This window comes from Hypanus sabinus, chromosome 21 (assembly GCF_030144855.1).
Source record: "Hypanus sabinus isolate sHypSab1 chromosome 21, sHypSab1.hap1, whole genome shotgun sequence".
In the NCBI taxonomy this organism is placed as follows: Eukaryota; Metazoa; Chordata; class Chondrichthyes; order Myliobatiformes; family Dasyatidae; genus Hypanus; species Hypanus sabinus.
In genome coordinates this window covers 45,599,676-45,615,366 of record NC_082726.1, presented here as the reverse complement: position 1 = coordinate 45,615,366, position 15,691 = coordinate 45,599,676, and the positions used below count along the sequence as shown (strand labels likewise).

The window sequence follows — 15,691 nt, the reverse complement described above, 5'->3', positions numbered from 1 at the left end:
TTCAAGGACCATGATTTCCATGGTCCAAATCCTAAAGATAAAGAGCACTCCTCTATTCACCCTTTATTCTTGCAACGTCCTTCAAGCCGGATAGAAAAATTTATAAATTCAGATCCTTAGTACAATAATACTGCACAGGAACAGGCTCTTGGGCCCACTATGTGTTGAATTAATTAAACTAGTAATTAAATGCCTAACTAAACCAACCCTTTCTGCATACACCACAACCATACCCCTATATTCTCTGAACATTATTTAAGATGCATCTACTCATGTACTTTATGCGCTACTCATTGATAAACCTATTAAAATAGACAATTCTTTTTATAGCATGGGACCTATTAGTCTGTTCTACCCACTCTGCTCCTGCAATAAACCTACCATACAGGTTCCGCTCTCTACTACACACATCTCAGCACTGAAAACACTTCTGTATTCAAACATATCTAGTTTCCTTTCATATCACTTCCCCTTTACCATTACAGGGAATTTCTAAAACTCGCATAATCCCTCAAGACTCTCAGTCTAGACTGTGGCGTGGAAAAACCTGGATATCACAAAGTCCATCAGAAAAAAATTCTTGGGACCAAAAGAAAACAGTGAGTGAAAGTGGCCTGGCAGCAGTGCATCATTAGATTAGTTTAGCTTGCTTGGTCATGAGGTGTCACTTCAAACCAAATATTCTCACAAGGTTCAATTTTTGCCAGAAGTCAAAATTGTTTATTTTCTTTGAAAGGTCATTAGCGATAATGAAGAAGAAAGTGTGTGGAAAGACTGGAGGCATTTTTTAATAAAAAAAACACTTAGAGATCAACTGTGAAAACATTAGACCATTAAAACTCCACCCCACCCCCTACCACGGATACTGGCTTGGCTGCTCCCAGCCCCTAATCCGTGTTGAGACGTCATGACCTCAAACAATCAAATACCAAGCAAAAATCTAAGATCAGCTTTAAAGAGAGAGTACCAGACCTGGCACCTGCAATCATCTTCATCGCACTCAAGGCAACACCCCATACCACCAGGATCAAAAGTGTAGCTTCTTCCATCAACTCCGGAGCCAACAGCAAAACTGTTCGGTTCTAATTGTTTTCCTTTTTTGTCAAATTTTTGTACAATTTAAATTTTTCTTGCAAATGTCACTTATCTGATGCTATGTGCCCGTGCCACTGCTGCAAATAAGACTCCAGAATCAGAATTACTATTGCTGACATACATCAAGAAATCTAGGTACCCTGCAATACATAAAAGTCACTACAAGTGCACAGAAATAAATAAATAGATAGATAGATAGATAACTAAATACTCATGCTTGCGCATAAACTTGACTTTGAGTTCAATGACTGAAACTGCTCCAACAATTCCTTTTTTAAAAAAAAGCTGTGCAGTTTAACCATTGCTCTGAACAGGGAATTTTTACGTGGCCTGAAAACCACACAGCACATTATATAAAAGAAAATGCCAGCTGTTTAGTAACAAATGCTACGAGCATGGGGGCATTTCAGTTACTGAGTGGCCACGCACCCACGCAACTCAGAGGCAAGGGCAGCAATTACATGCCGACCAAGCGCTATTCACATCCAGGAGGAATTGACCAACAACACACACAAAATGCTGGACGGAACTCCACAGGACAGGCAGCATCTATGGAGAGATCCTGCGATGCCAACTGTTTACTCCTCACCACAGATGCTGCCTGACCTGCTTAATTCCTCCAGCACTTCGATCCATAAATCACTTTGGATTTACAACAACTGCAGAATCTCTTGACTTGCATCGAGGTAGCGTCAAACAAACCTTTCTTAATATTTTATTTGTGGGCAGCTGTAAAACTTTAATGCTATGTCACGATGGGAAGCCTTACAGTAAGTTAAGGGTTAAATAATTGCATAATTATATATGCAAGTCACGCATATATTGTTGTTTCTGCTGAATGATAAAGGATTTTTAGATTTAGCAACAATGCTAAACGAGAATTGAGACAACATGCAAATATTCCTGTGTTAAATTGGACATTCAGTGCAGTAGGTGAAATGAGTTGCATTAACGTTCATTATTCAAAGATTACAATCAAAGACAAACCAGTCAATTCTGTATGGTCATTAAATTAGGGGAAGACAAAGAGATAAAAGCAACAGTTCAGAAGATTAGATCTGCAGTATGAGCAGCTTGGGAACGGGTTAGCCTTAGAGAAGAAGGAAAAGCAGAACATAGATTATAGAGCAAAGTAATTGCTAACCGTCAAGCAAATTTCACACAAGATTGGTAACCAAAGGGAAAAAAAAATCAGGAGATCTTCGGACATCTGAGAACAAACTGTTAAGAGAGCAGGAGAAGAATGAAGAAGCAGTGTCCCAGAGAAGACTGGAAGTCGAGATTCAGGTGCCAAAGCTCTGCCGGTAATCCGACATTATCAGATACTGCCTTTGTATACTTTTGAGTAACTTAATGAACTTCCACTTAATGTGGAACTTGGGTAGCTGCAAGTTCCCACACTTACATTTGACATAAAATTCCTTAAATCCACTTAAAATTAATAATTTATGGCAAAAATCAGCCCACTGCTTCCAATTGATGCGTGCCAGCACTTGTGTTGCCTTGTGAATCACTTTCTTTCCTCATGTTTAACTAGCTTCTCTTCATGGGCAAGTGTTTTATCCCCACACTTTCAGAATCAGATTTATTATCACCGGCATGTGTCATGAAATTTCTTAACTTAGCAGCAGCAGTTCAACACAATACATGATATAGAAAAAGAAAAATAATAATAAATAAATTACAATATATGTATACTGAATAAATTAAAAATCATGCAAAAGCAGAAATAATATATATTAAAAAAGTGAGGTAATGTTCACGGGTTCAAGGTCCATTTAGGAATCTGATGGCAGAGGGGAAGAAGCTGTTCCTGAATCGCTGAGTGTGTGTCTTCAGGCTTCTGTACCTCCTTCCTGATGATGGTAACAGTGAGAAAAGGGCATGCCCTGGGTGCTGGAGATCCTTAATAATGGACACTGACTTTCTGAGACACCGCTCCTTGATGATGTCCTGGGTACTTTGTAGGCTAGTACTCAAGATGGAGCTGACTAAATTTACAACCCTCTGCAGCTTCTTTCGATTCTGTACAGTAGCCCCCCCCCCCCAACCAGACAGTGACGCAGCCTCTCAGAATGCTCTACACAGTACATCCATAGAAGTTTTTGAGCATTTTTGTTGACATACCAAATCCTAGTGAAGTATAGTCGCTGTCTTGCCTTCTTTATAGCTGCATCAATATGTCCGAACCAGGTTAGATCCTTAGAGGTCCTGACACCCAGGAACCTGAAAATGCTCACTCTCTCCACTTCTGATCCCCCTATAAGGATTGGTATGTGTTCCTTTGACTTACCCTTCCTGAAGTCCACAATCAGCTCTTGTACATTCCTGAGCAAAAATATCTACATCTGCTCAAACAAAACCTAGAAGAATTTTAGGGACCACTCATTCCTAAAGGAAAGTGCCCTCTCACCTGTTCCATTTTTTCTGCTCGAAACAGGTTTAAAGACCCCAAGTCATCCTTGCGGTCCAATTCCATCCCTTGCTTAACCTGCAGGTCAACATTATTGAGAACATTCGAAAAATCTCTCGAGTTACACAGACCGACAAGTCTGTCAGCAGAATCTGTGATGGATTTTCTTTATCAGGTTGCAAAGGATAGGATTATAACAGAGAGAAGAACCACACAGCCAACTATAAGCCACTGATAGTTCTAACATAATTAACTCAGACTTACTGTAGCAAGTCGCTTACATTATTACCCTTGAAAACTATCACTCCCAGATTCCTTTCAGTACAATCAGTTAAAACAGTCTTAAAGTTAGCAATCAATTCCATGAGCAGCGTTTGAAATTCCCAAGCCAAGAACAGCTCGCATTGCAAATCCAATGTGTTCAATGTAAGGACAAATTAGGAAGCCTCTGATAGCAGTGTCTATTCTGCAATTAATTCTTGCACACAAAGAGCTAGTGCTCAGGTGAGTCCTGGCAATGATTTTTCCTTGCACTTAATAAGCAAGGTGGTACTGTCAGTGTTGTCACTGGATAGTACTTTTGCCTCAGAGTTAGCTCAGCGTGGGTTCTGTGTTGAAACTCCACTCAAAAGACTGGAGGCAAAATCCTGCTCTAACTTGAGGCTGGCTACAAAAACCAAAGCAAGCGGTATCGAGTTAGATTGAGGCCATTAAAATGATTAGGGTTGGTTTGGGTCAAGGCTATACAAGGCCAATTCAGTTCTCTATCCAGACCAGTACGATTAGTGTTAATGCGTGTATCACTAGGTCCTCATTAATAGCAGGAAGTTACAAGAGACTGCAGATTCTGGAATCTGAAGCAACGAGTAATCCGCTGAAGGAACTCAGCAGGTTGAGCAGCATCAGTGCGAGGAAAGGACCTGATGAAAGGCTTTGACCCGTAACATCAACAATTCCTATTCCACAGATGCCGCTTTACCCAGTGTTCTCCCAGCAGGTTGTTTGTTGATTAATAGCATTTTGTGGCAGCACAGTACAGTCAGCCCTCCTTATCAATGCGGGATTGGCTCCGGGACCCCCCCCCCACCCCCGCAGATGCTCAAGTCCCTTATATAAAATGCCATAGTATTTGCATATAACCTATGCACAGCCTCCCATATACTTTAAATCATCTCTAGGTTACTTATAATACTATGTAAATAGTTGTTATACTGTATTGTTTAGGGAATAATGACAAGAAAAAAAGGTCTGTACATGTTCAGTACAGATACAACCATCGTAGCTCTTCCCCCTCAGCAACAGGCGATCCCGATTCTCCCGTGATCTTTACGTTCTTGAGGCTGTAGCACTTTACATAGCTAGCCAGCCATCCCTTACTGAACTTAAATTCCTTCTTCTCACTCACAACACAAGTAGCGAACGAACGAGACGCGAGGTGAACAATGCTCAACTTCTGGGTTTTCCCGATCCGCGGTTGGTTGAATCTGCGCATGCGGAACCCGCGGATAAGGAGAGCCGACTGTATTCAATTATTAACGAGGATATATGCTCAATTGCAAGTGAGTGTACGTTTGTGGTCTTCTGCAGCAGTAGCCCATCCACTTCCGAGGTTCAAACAAGAGAAAATCCAAGTAACACACAAAATGCTGGAGGAACTCAGTCAACATTTCAGGCGAGACCCTTCAGCAGACTTCACTGATCGACGTGTTGTGCATTCAGAGATGCTCTTCTGCACACCACTGTTGTAACAGGTGGCTATTTGAGTTACTGCTGCCTTCCACTCACCTTGAGCCAGTCTGGCCATCCTCCTCTGCCCTCTCTTATTAAGAAGGCATTTCTGTCCACAGAACTACCACTCACTGGTGATCTTGTTTCATGCACCGAGCTCTGCAAACTCTACAGCAGGGGTTCCCAATGGGGTTTTTTTTATGCCATAGAGCCTTACTTTTAACCTAGGGGCCCATGGTCCCCAGGTTGGGAGCTCCTGTGAATGTTTGCATGAACTTCCTAGACTCAAACCATCCTGTCTGGCACCAACAATTATTCCACAGTCCAAGTTGCTTAGATCACACCTTCTCCATTCTTATGTTTAGTCTGAGCAACTGAACGGCTTGGAAAGGCCTGCAGGTTTTTATACAAGAGCAGCAACACGGTGATTGGCTGATTAGATATATACATTAATGAGCAGGTGTACAGATGCATAAAGAGGCCACTGAGTGCACATGGAAAATATATGATTCAAGTACTCAAACTTAGTCAGGATTGAAATGGCCAAGGTCTGGTCGGATATGCCGAAACGGAACTCCAAGGGTGACAGTCTAGTCCCGTGGTTCCCAATCTGGGGTCCGCGGACCACTCGCCTAATGGTATTGGTCCATGACATAAAAACAGTTGGGAACCTCAGGTCTAGTTCAGTAATGGGAGGATGCTGAACTATCGAGATGCTGTCCTTCAAACAGAATGTTAAACTGAATTATCTCCACACCCCGGTTAATGTGAAAGGTCATTATTTTGACTTAGGACTTATCCCCAGTTGGCACTAGGGCCAACTCGGATTTAAACGCTGGCCAGATAGAGTGAAAAGGCAGGGTGCTGGGACAGGACGCAAGGATCAGAACAATTTCACTCCTCTCTCCGCGGCGCTGTGGCTGTGAGTCTGCTCCCACTGCTGCGCGTTTTGTATCTGTGAGCTTCGTGTCAGCTTGCCCCACTATATGATGAACTCGAGACTGAGGCTTTGGGCCTACTCCAGCGGCTCCAGGGGTTTGGGTCTATGGACTCAATTTGGTTCAGAATGCTGTTGTTTGCTTCTACTGTTTGCATAGTCTCTGTTTTTTCCCATTTCACTGAGCACTGGGTGTTGGTCTTTATTTTATTAAAATTGGGTTATTTTAGGTTTCTTGCTTTGTGGCTGCCAGTAAGCAGGTTAATCTCAAGGTTGTGTAATTTACTTTGATAATAAGTGTACATTGAATCTTTGATGAGGAGCATATAATGATTCCAAGAGCCAATATTTATCTTTAAATCACTGTGTATGGGAATTTGTGCACATACTAATAGGCTTATGTTGTTAGAGCACACAGTGGCTTAACGCAATAGGCTTCTAAAGATGCACTGGAAACACAAGTCTTTATCTCTATTCAAAGCTCACATCAGTAAGATCAAAAATTTTAATCATCACAATATGGGTTCTCAGTCTACAAGACCAAACCATGAGAATGAGATTAAAAAAATAAGATTTCAATTCATGGCAAAAGAGCAGAAATGTGTTTTCTCCCTCTCCCTCTGAGTCAGCTCAGGAACAATGGATTGAAAAAGATTTCCTTTCCCACTCCGTTTTCCAGTCCACATATCCAGGACAAATCTATGATTATAGTTGTGGACATAAAATTGTTCACTGTGCATTATCTGAGGCCTGACTTTAACAAGGCTTGCACAGTGCTGGCTGCCCCTGTGGAAGACGTCAGTATGCAAGGGGCAGCATAGTATAGCATGGAAGCTATTACAGCGTCAGAGAGCCGAGTTCAACTCCAGCTGCTGCCTGTAAAGAGTTTGTACATTTCCCCGTGACCATGTGGTTTTCCTCCAGGAGCCCCGGTTTCCTCCTATATCCCCAAGGCATACAAGTTACTTGGTTAATTGGTCACATGGTTGTAATTGAGCAGTACAGGCTCATTGGCTGGAAGGGCCTGTACTTCCAATTACGAATTAAAAATAAAATAAACAATTTACATTCAGTTGGCCGGTAGGCTAAAGTCAGAAGACAACAAATATTATAAGCGTCTGTGTGAACTTTCCATACGGACATCCAACTGCACCTAGTCTGGCCAACACCACGTTCTCTTTATGGAATCTCAGTCAGTAATTCCACAATCTTCTCCCCCCTCTATCCCTCCCAGGCCACAAGCCAAACACAGGTGAAAGATTGCCCCCAGATTATCACTCAGCCAAATATTCTGACTTAGTAACAATCTGATATTGAGTTCCCCTCTCACTTCACTTCAATGGACACCAATTACATATGTGCCTGGTCTCCATGAATGGTACTAAGTGTAGGCTGCTTGCTGCTCTATGCTCCCTCGACAACCACAGCCGTGACGTCTCCATCGCATCTGAATAGCAGCGTTTCAGAAATTCCATTGGTCTGCTCAGTCACAGGACGTGGAGCAGGTCACAAGATCCAGGAAACCCCTCAGTGTCTTCATTAGGTCTTCTTGATAGTATCTTGGTTTCAGTCAGAAAAGTGAAAGAATGTCCCAGCTCTTCACAGAGAGCGTCTACACCACTTTTATAAGAATACTGAATGTTGGCTTTGTATGACAAGATGAACTCATCTTCACAATCTACCTCATTATGATGTTGTACCATACTCTCTATCTGCACTGCACTTTCTCTGCGGTTGTTAAACTTGATCCTGCATTCTGTTATTGTTTTACTGCGTACTAGCACAAGCATTGTGTAATGAGCAGTATACAAGACAACCATTTCACTGTACCTCAGTACGTGTGACAACAATAAACCAACTCCAATCCCAAGACTACACACACAAAATGCTGGAGGAACTCAGCAGGTCAAGCAGGATCTATGGAAATGAATAAACAGTTGACATTTCAGGCCGAGATTCTTCATCAGCACGAGAATGGAAGGGGGAAGACAACAGAATAACAGCACTGGGGAGGGGAAGGAGGATCGCTAGAAGGTGATATGTAAAGCCAGGTGGGTAAGAAAGGTGATTCTAACCCCAAAGGTTTTGTTGCTGCAGATCCAACTCTCCTGCTGTTAACACACTGCATCGTCCACCAACTACAGTTTATCAAAACTCTGACAACATAGGCAAAACACGCTCAAAATCCTGTTCTTAATTTATTTATTGAGACACTGTACAGAATCATCCCTTCAGGCTCTGTGAGCCATGCTGGCCAGCAACCCTCGATTTAACCCTACCCTAATCACGGGACAATTTACAATGATCAATTAACCTACCAACCGATACATCTTTGAACGGCGGGAGGGAACCAGAGCACCCGAAGGAAACCCACCCAGTCCTGGGGAGAACGTACAAACTCCCTACCGGCAGCAGCGGGAATTGAACCCATGTCACTGGTACTATAAAGCGTTGTGCCAACCACGACGCTACCGTGCCACCCCCATCCATCCACACGTGCTTGATCAATGCTGGTTTGTAATCAGTAACTGCCTTCAACTTTTAACTCTAAAATGCCTTTACATGTGCCTGTACACAGAAGCATATAACCCTGCAAGATGTCTGCATTCCCTTGCTGTTCTCTGAATCTCAATCGCCCCATCTCACCAGCTATAGACAGCCTTAACTCTGGAATTTTTTTCTGCAAGCTTATCTCCTTTGAAACCTACTTCCCTGACCAGCCCTTAGGTCCCTTGCTCCGATGCATGCTACGGGTTTTGGCTGATTAAGCTATTGATGCACTTAGTAATATCGTACTACACTAAAAGCTTCAAAGCAAATGACAGCTGCTCCTGTTGTAAATAGGCCCTCCGGATTGTTACATTTCTCAATAGAATACGGAAAGGATGTGCTTAGACAAGCACACAACACAGTAAATAGCAGCCTTTGGACTTCTCTATCACTCTAATATGGTCTGGTTCTTGAAAGATAAATGTTATCAGTCAGAGAATTGATAAAATATAGAAATCTCTGCATAATTCTACCTTTGAGCAGTAATCCGTACCCCAATTAAAGATGACACACCTCACCCTGCAAGCAAATTTTTCCACTGATGATGATCACGTTTGCCTGATTACAGACACAACTCTAATATCTTGTGCTTGCATTATCAGGGCTAAATTTACCTGCAGGTAGTCTTGACAAAAAAAAAAATTGACCTCTTCTAAGATTAATGCTTCAATTAATGTTCCAAAACTCAAATACATCTTTGGAATTCTGCAGAATTTCAGTCTGTTCTGGTTATTCCACAATGTATGGGTACATTGAGGCTGGCCCAACATTAACTGCCCGTGACAACAAGGCTCGTAGGCATGGCAACATGTAGTTAAGGGACAACCCACGGCTAAAGATCAGTACACTCTGGCCCTGCACTATGGTTGCTCTCAGATGTGAGCAGGCCTACTGATGCTATTCCGCAACGCACCAAACCACCACCCACACCCTCCTTACCCCCACACACCCAGGTACTTGTTCATCACCTCGCATCCCAAGCTGTTGGCACCGATCAGCAGTTTGGTGAATGGCAGAATGGTCCCCAACAACTCCTCTGCCCTCAGGTAAGGTGCAAATCCCAGCACATATTGGATCTACCTACCGTCCCGCAAGAGTCGGGTCCCCCGTGGAAGAGAGTGCAAGACATCCGAACGACCTCTGCCTCCATCTTTCGCACGCCAGGGAAGATATCCGGGTGGAGAGGATTACTCCATGCAAAGTCCCCATAGACCTAAGAACAAAAGCAGTTCAGAAATAAACCATGAAGAACATACAATGCACCAGGTTAAAATATATCAGTGTTTTTTCCTACTGAATACTTACAACACAGGAACAAACTGTTCACCACAACACACACAAAATGCTGAGGGAATTCAGTAGGTCAGACGGCATCCACAGAAGGGAAAAAAACAGTTCCTCCATAGACGCTGAGAATCCCCCTAGCTTTTTGTGTGAACTGCTCAACGTTTCCAGCATCTGCAGAATTTTCAGTGTCTACACACCACAACACCAAGAGCACATACATATGTTAAGGGTCCATGCATCGCCTCCTACCCATCTTAATAAAACCACATCATCATGTATTTTCACAGCCATGTTGCAGGTCAAAAGCCCATTCCAGAGACCCTGGTGCAAAGATCCAGACTATGTCACAGTGTGGTAATGAGGTAATGTGCCACTGTTAAAGGCGCTATCTCAGATGGAACAACCCTAGACAGACTCTGCCCTTTCAAGAGAGTCCAAAGGATACCTATTTCAAAGAAGAGCAGGAGATTTACCCCAATACCCTCACCAACATTTACCCATCGGCTAACTTGACTGAAAGGAATTGTCTGCTCAATATGATATTAATATTATGGGAACTCACTGTGCACAATTTGTCTGCAATGTTTCTTGCAATAATGCAACTCTTCAGAAATTCTGACTGGTATACTTTGTGAGGAATGTGGGTCACCACAGAAAGGTCAACTTCTCCATCCTCTCTCTCATTTTTATTCATTCAAGCAATGTGGGCACCAGAGACTGAGCCAGCATTTAATTGCCTACCCGTACCAGTCCCCGAGAAGGTGGTGGCAAACTTGAAGTGTTATGCTCTTGAGCTGTGAGAATGCCTTTGGGAATGCAAGGGAGAGAACTCCAGCACTCTGATTCAGTGATGGCGAAGGAGTGGTCAAGATACAAGGGCCTAAAAGGACACCATGCTCAAGGATAGCTTCTATCCCACTACAGAGGAAAATAAACAGTCCCTCCACTGTCATCAGACTCTTGAATGGACCCCTTGAATGTAAAATGGACTCTTGGCCTCGCAATCTACCTCGATATGATTTTGCATGTCATCATTTAACTGTACTGCACTCTTTCAGTAGCTCTTATACTTTATTCTTCAAAGTTATTGTTTTACCTTATTCTATCTCAATGCACCATGTAATGATTTAATCTGTATGAACAGTAAGCAAGTTTTTCTACTGCATCCTGGTATATGCAACAAAACAGTGGAATCTGGTTAACTAGGCCATCAGTCTCTAATTGGGACAATTCTTTGTAACACCCTGGGTTAAGACCATGCTTTATTTTATTAATACAATAATGCTGTTGGGTATTTTATTTTCTGCAGATTTTCACAAAATGCAATGTGTTCCTTTAATTATATTATACAATTGAGTATTTAATTTTACTGTTTAAAATAAAAATCCAGTTGATTAAGTTAGGCTTGTTGAATTAGCCAATAGGATTTTGCAGATTATGGTTTTCACGGAAAATGTACAGATAACTTTTAGTTAGCTAGATAGGATAAGGCCTTACAGAAAATTTGACACCTTTTCCTTGGACAATACGTGGATATTTAGGGTTCACTTGGAATGGGTTTTCAGGCAAAACCATTTCAGTACCATAAGAAAACCAAATGAAACAAACTAGATTGATAACGCTAGAATGTGTTCCAATGATTATGTGTATAATATAGACTAACATATATTTACTGGGCCCTTTTCCTTTATTGTGTTTCTTATAGTTTAAAATACTTTGTCAATACAACTTTGATCTAAGCTTACAATGGTGAGAGTTAAATTATTTCTTCCTCGCGAACAGTAAATTTGAATGGGCGTGTCAGTGTTCATATAAATAACAGTCCTACTTTCCTTTAAAGGGATATTGAAACATTTATGTTTGTGAATCACATTCACCCTAGATGTGTTGATTTATTGGAAATGGCCTTTCCATTATCATTCCCCATACATTGTAAAGTTACTGATAGTTATACCTAACTCTTTATGAGCCTACGGTGAGACAGTTATATCTTAAAGAACAAAAAAAACCTAGAAAATATCTGTATTTCCCTTTGTTTATTTGGGACACTTATGCCGCTTAATTGGAACAGAAGACTGTTGCTGAACAGTTTCTAACTAGATAGAATCAGTCACATGCACTTGTGTGGCTGTTAGATACTACACCGTGCATGCAGTGAACAGTTTTTGAAATAGCTTCATTTGCATATATTTGTATTCAAAAAGCAGAGACTATTGTCACTGATAGTGAGAAATAAGCAGTAAAACATGTCGGAAGTGTTTCGCTCACCGTGGTTTCAGCATTCAGGCTTGGAGATGGCACAAATGGCTGAGAGTGAAAATGTAATGATTTCACTACTTTATCAAATTTGGAATGAAGAAGAATTTGATAATCATCTTGAATGGTGTAATGGAAATGAAGATTTGGAAGACGCAATTGTCAAAAGCAGTCCGTTATCTGCACTAGGTGTCCTTGCTGATTTTGTTCATTTACAGTCAGAACAACTTGCCATCATAACATTGGATGAATTCCTCCATTATTAACAACTAGGACTTGATACAGTTTTATAAGACTGTAGTGATATTGCTAGAGTTCTAATCTGTTCTGTATTTCATTTAAGTACGTAATTTGCTACTCAAATAAATGGTAGTTTGTCTTTTTTATGCTTTTTTAACCACTTCAATGACACTTCAGCCAACTGGGCAGCCATTTAATTGGGCCAAAATGGTCCTGAAGTGTCCCAATTAACTGGAATCCATTGTATTCCCATGTCAGGATAGGTAGAGGGCTTTTATACACAAGGAATCCTGCAATGATTCACTGCGGAGTTTGTGGTCCTGAAGTCCGAAAGCTCAGGAGGGAGAAAACTGATGTACTATTTAAAACGGATGTGTCACAAGGTGCCACAGAGCCCTGCTGGGAAATCCAGCACAAACCAGCACTCTCTACTGGTGAAATGGAGATCTCATCCCAGCAGGCAAAGCTTGGTACGGAACAAGCCATGGCAGTAGTGTGAAGAGGATGTCTGTAAGGACTGGTGCTGGTCAGCAGCAGGGCAGGGGTGGAAGGAGCAGGGCATAAGTAAATCCTATCTGACACAGTAAAGGAAGCCACTGACAGCCATTTGTGACAGATGACACCTACTCCATCTCAACGTGGCTCCAGATTTTCTCAGATAACGACCAGCAGCCACCGTTGATGCCTCAATCAGGTTCTGAAAAACCAGTGGGTTGAGCAGGAGCTCATTGCAGTATCCCTGCACGACAACCTGGTCAGGTACGCTGCTCTGTGTATATAATGCTAATATCGGCCCCTTCGAGCACTGACTACTTCAGGGTTCTCATTCCTCAGCTCCAAAGAAGAAAATATAGAACATAGAATAGTGCAGCACATTACAGGCCCTTCAGCCCACAATGTTTTGCCAACCCTCAAACCCTGCCTCCCATATAACTCCCCACCTTAAATTCCTCCATATACCTGTCTAGTAGTCTCTTAAACTTCACTAGTGTACCTGCCTTCACCACTGACTCAGGCAGTGCATTCCACACACCAACCACTCTCTGAGTAAAAAACCTTCCTCTAATATCCCCCTTGAACTTCCCTCTTCCCTTTCTACATCAATTTCAAAAAGAAGGGAATAACATCTTCCCTTTCTAATCCACAAAACATTCGCTGAGAAACAAGAGAACTCATGTTATTCAATCAACCTGTGTGGTCTTCATGTTAAAAACAATGTTGCTTTCTGAACTACCCATGGTAGTGACTAGATTTCAACTGCAGCAGTCCTAAACAAGATTATTCGATGATTCCTTTCAGAGCTGCACCCAGAGTCGCCACTCTTCGGCGCCATCTTGAAAGTCTGAACAGAGAATGAACACAAGACCACTATATACATACACACATTTCATATAAATATATTTCATATATATTTATTTTTTTGTGGTATTTTAGAGTACATTTTATATATTGCACTATACTGCAACGTCAATGATTTAAAAAAACAATTCTGATTCCGATGTTCACTCTTGAGGACTACCAGGGCCTCAGTTTAACCTCATCTCAACTCGCTACTGCACTGCAGTGTCAGCGTAGATTATTGTGTGCCCAAGGACTGAATACAGCTTGAATCCACAACCTTCCAATTCAGAAATTGCCTGGTCATGTCATTACCACATTGCTATTCCCAGCAGCACGCTAGGTATCATCTGACTACTGTGCTTCCTACAACAGTGTACATGCAAGCAAGAAAGTACACCACCACCCACAACTTGCCTTCAGACAGGAAACATGCAGGAGGCTGCTAAGGTGAAGATTGTTTTTTCATTTCCCACCCCACCTCTCTGAAAAAAAAAGCTTTGTTGCAAAAGCTTTGTTCAAGCAACAAATCTCACCAGAGTGGCTTGCTTTTAACACTGCAGCAACAATCGGTCACCCATTACCCAGTGGCCAACAATTAGACACCAGCTGCACGAACAGTGTCTGATAGAGTGGAGAAATAAATCAAAGCATCACGCAGTCAATGTCGCAATGCTATCTCTTTAACTTACAGTAATTACTCCCCCCCCCCCCTCCCTTTTCTTCATTCGTCATTCTGGTCACTTCCCTCTCGTTCCCCTTCATTCACAAAGGAGAGAAAATCTGCAGATGCTGGAAATCCAAGCAACACACACAAAATGCTGGAGGAACTCAGCAGGCCAGGCAGCATCTTTGGAAAAGAGTATAGTCAACGTTTCGGGCCAAGAGCTACCATTTGGTAGGAGATACAGAAGCGTCTTAGCCAAGACAGGAAGACTAAAATTCAGCTTCTTCCTGAGCTGAATAATGCTTCACTCCAGCTTGCCAATAGTCTTTGAGTGTTATGGACTATCTAAGTCACTCGTTGCATGTAACGAAAGAGATATTTTTCAAGTAAACCATACACTATGCATTGTAAATATCTGTATAGCACAGACTGGAGTAGCACTGCAATCCATTGTCTTGAACAATGACAATATGGTTCTATTCTATTCCATTCCTTAAGGTTGTTATAGCCAGAGATGGTAACGGGGACAAGCTCCTACTACCCATTAAATGCTCCCAATTGCGTGCCTCTCAAACAGCCTCCGACAACCAGGTCCAGCTTCTGGTCTTCTCGTGTAGCTTGGCTACTAAACCTGGTGGAACCATTTCTACTGACAGGAGAAGTGGCAAAGGCAGGTTACTGGTGCCTTAAAACCAGTCGCTTCAGGCAGATGGGGCTCATCAGCCGTGGTTGGCAGAACATCAAGGAGAAGGAAAACTCTGATCTCAAACTTCCACTGCCTTGCAGCTAGACAGGCTCATGGGGAAGACTTTGGGAGTAAACCCCAAGGGAAAAGTCCAGAGCTGGAGGCCCTACAGCAGTCCTACATTGAGCTCAAAACTGACTGGCAACTCGTGCGACACTGCTGGTACCAAACTTTATCGGTCTCTGCCGTTCCTTTGGATTTCTCAGATGCATGGAGAGGGGGTGCTTGCTACATGGCCAACAGCTTGCTCTCATATTATACTGACCTGGCTTGTGCGTCAACATCCATGATCGATCCTGACCAACAAAGGTCTCAATCATTATTTCACTCACCAACCTACTCCTATTACTTCACACTCTGCAACCCCATGTTTGCAACATTTATATGACTGTGCTCCTTCCTAATTTGTCCTGACTCCCCCACCTGTAAATCCAT

At 42.3% G+C, this 15,691-nt stretch overlaps 1 protein-coding gene across 2 annotated transcripts in view; it reads right to left on the bottom strand.

The window, feature by feature from the left end:
• The window catches only part of sgpl1 (sphingosine-1-phosphate lyase 1), a 91,580-nt gene that overhangs the window by 45,477 nt on the left and 30,412 nt on the right, over positions 1 to 15,691 (bottom strand). For both annotated transcript variants that reach the window (XM_059946441.1, XM_059946440.1), the window contains exon 6: positions 9,808 to 9,936. In XM_059946441.1, the coding sequence (XP_059802424.1) occupies positions 9,808 to 9,936 (129 nt within the window). The remainder of the gene's footprint in view (positions 1 to 9,807; positions 9,937 to 15,691) is intronic.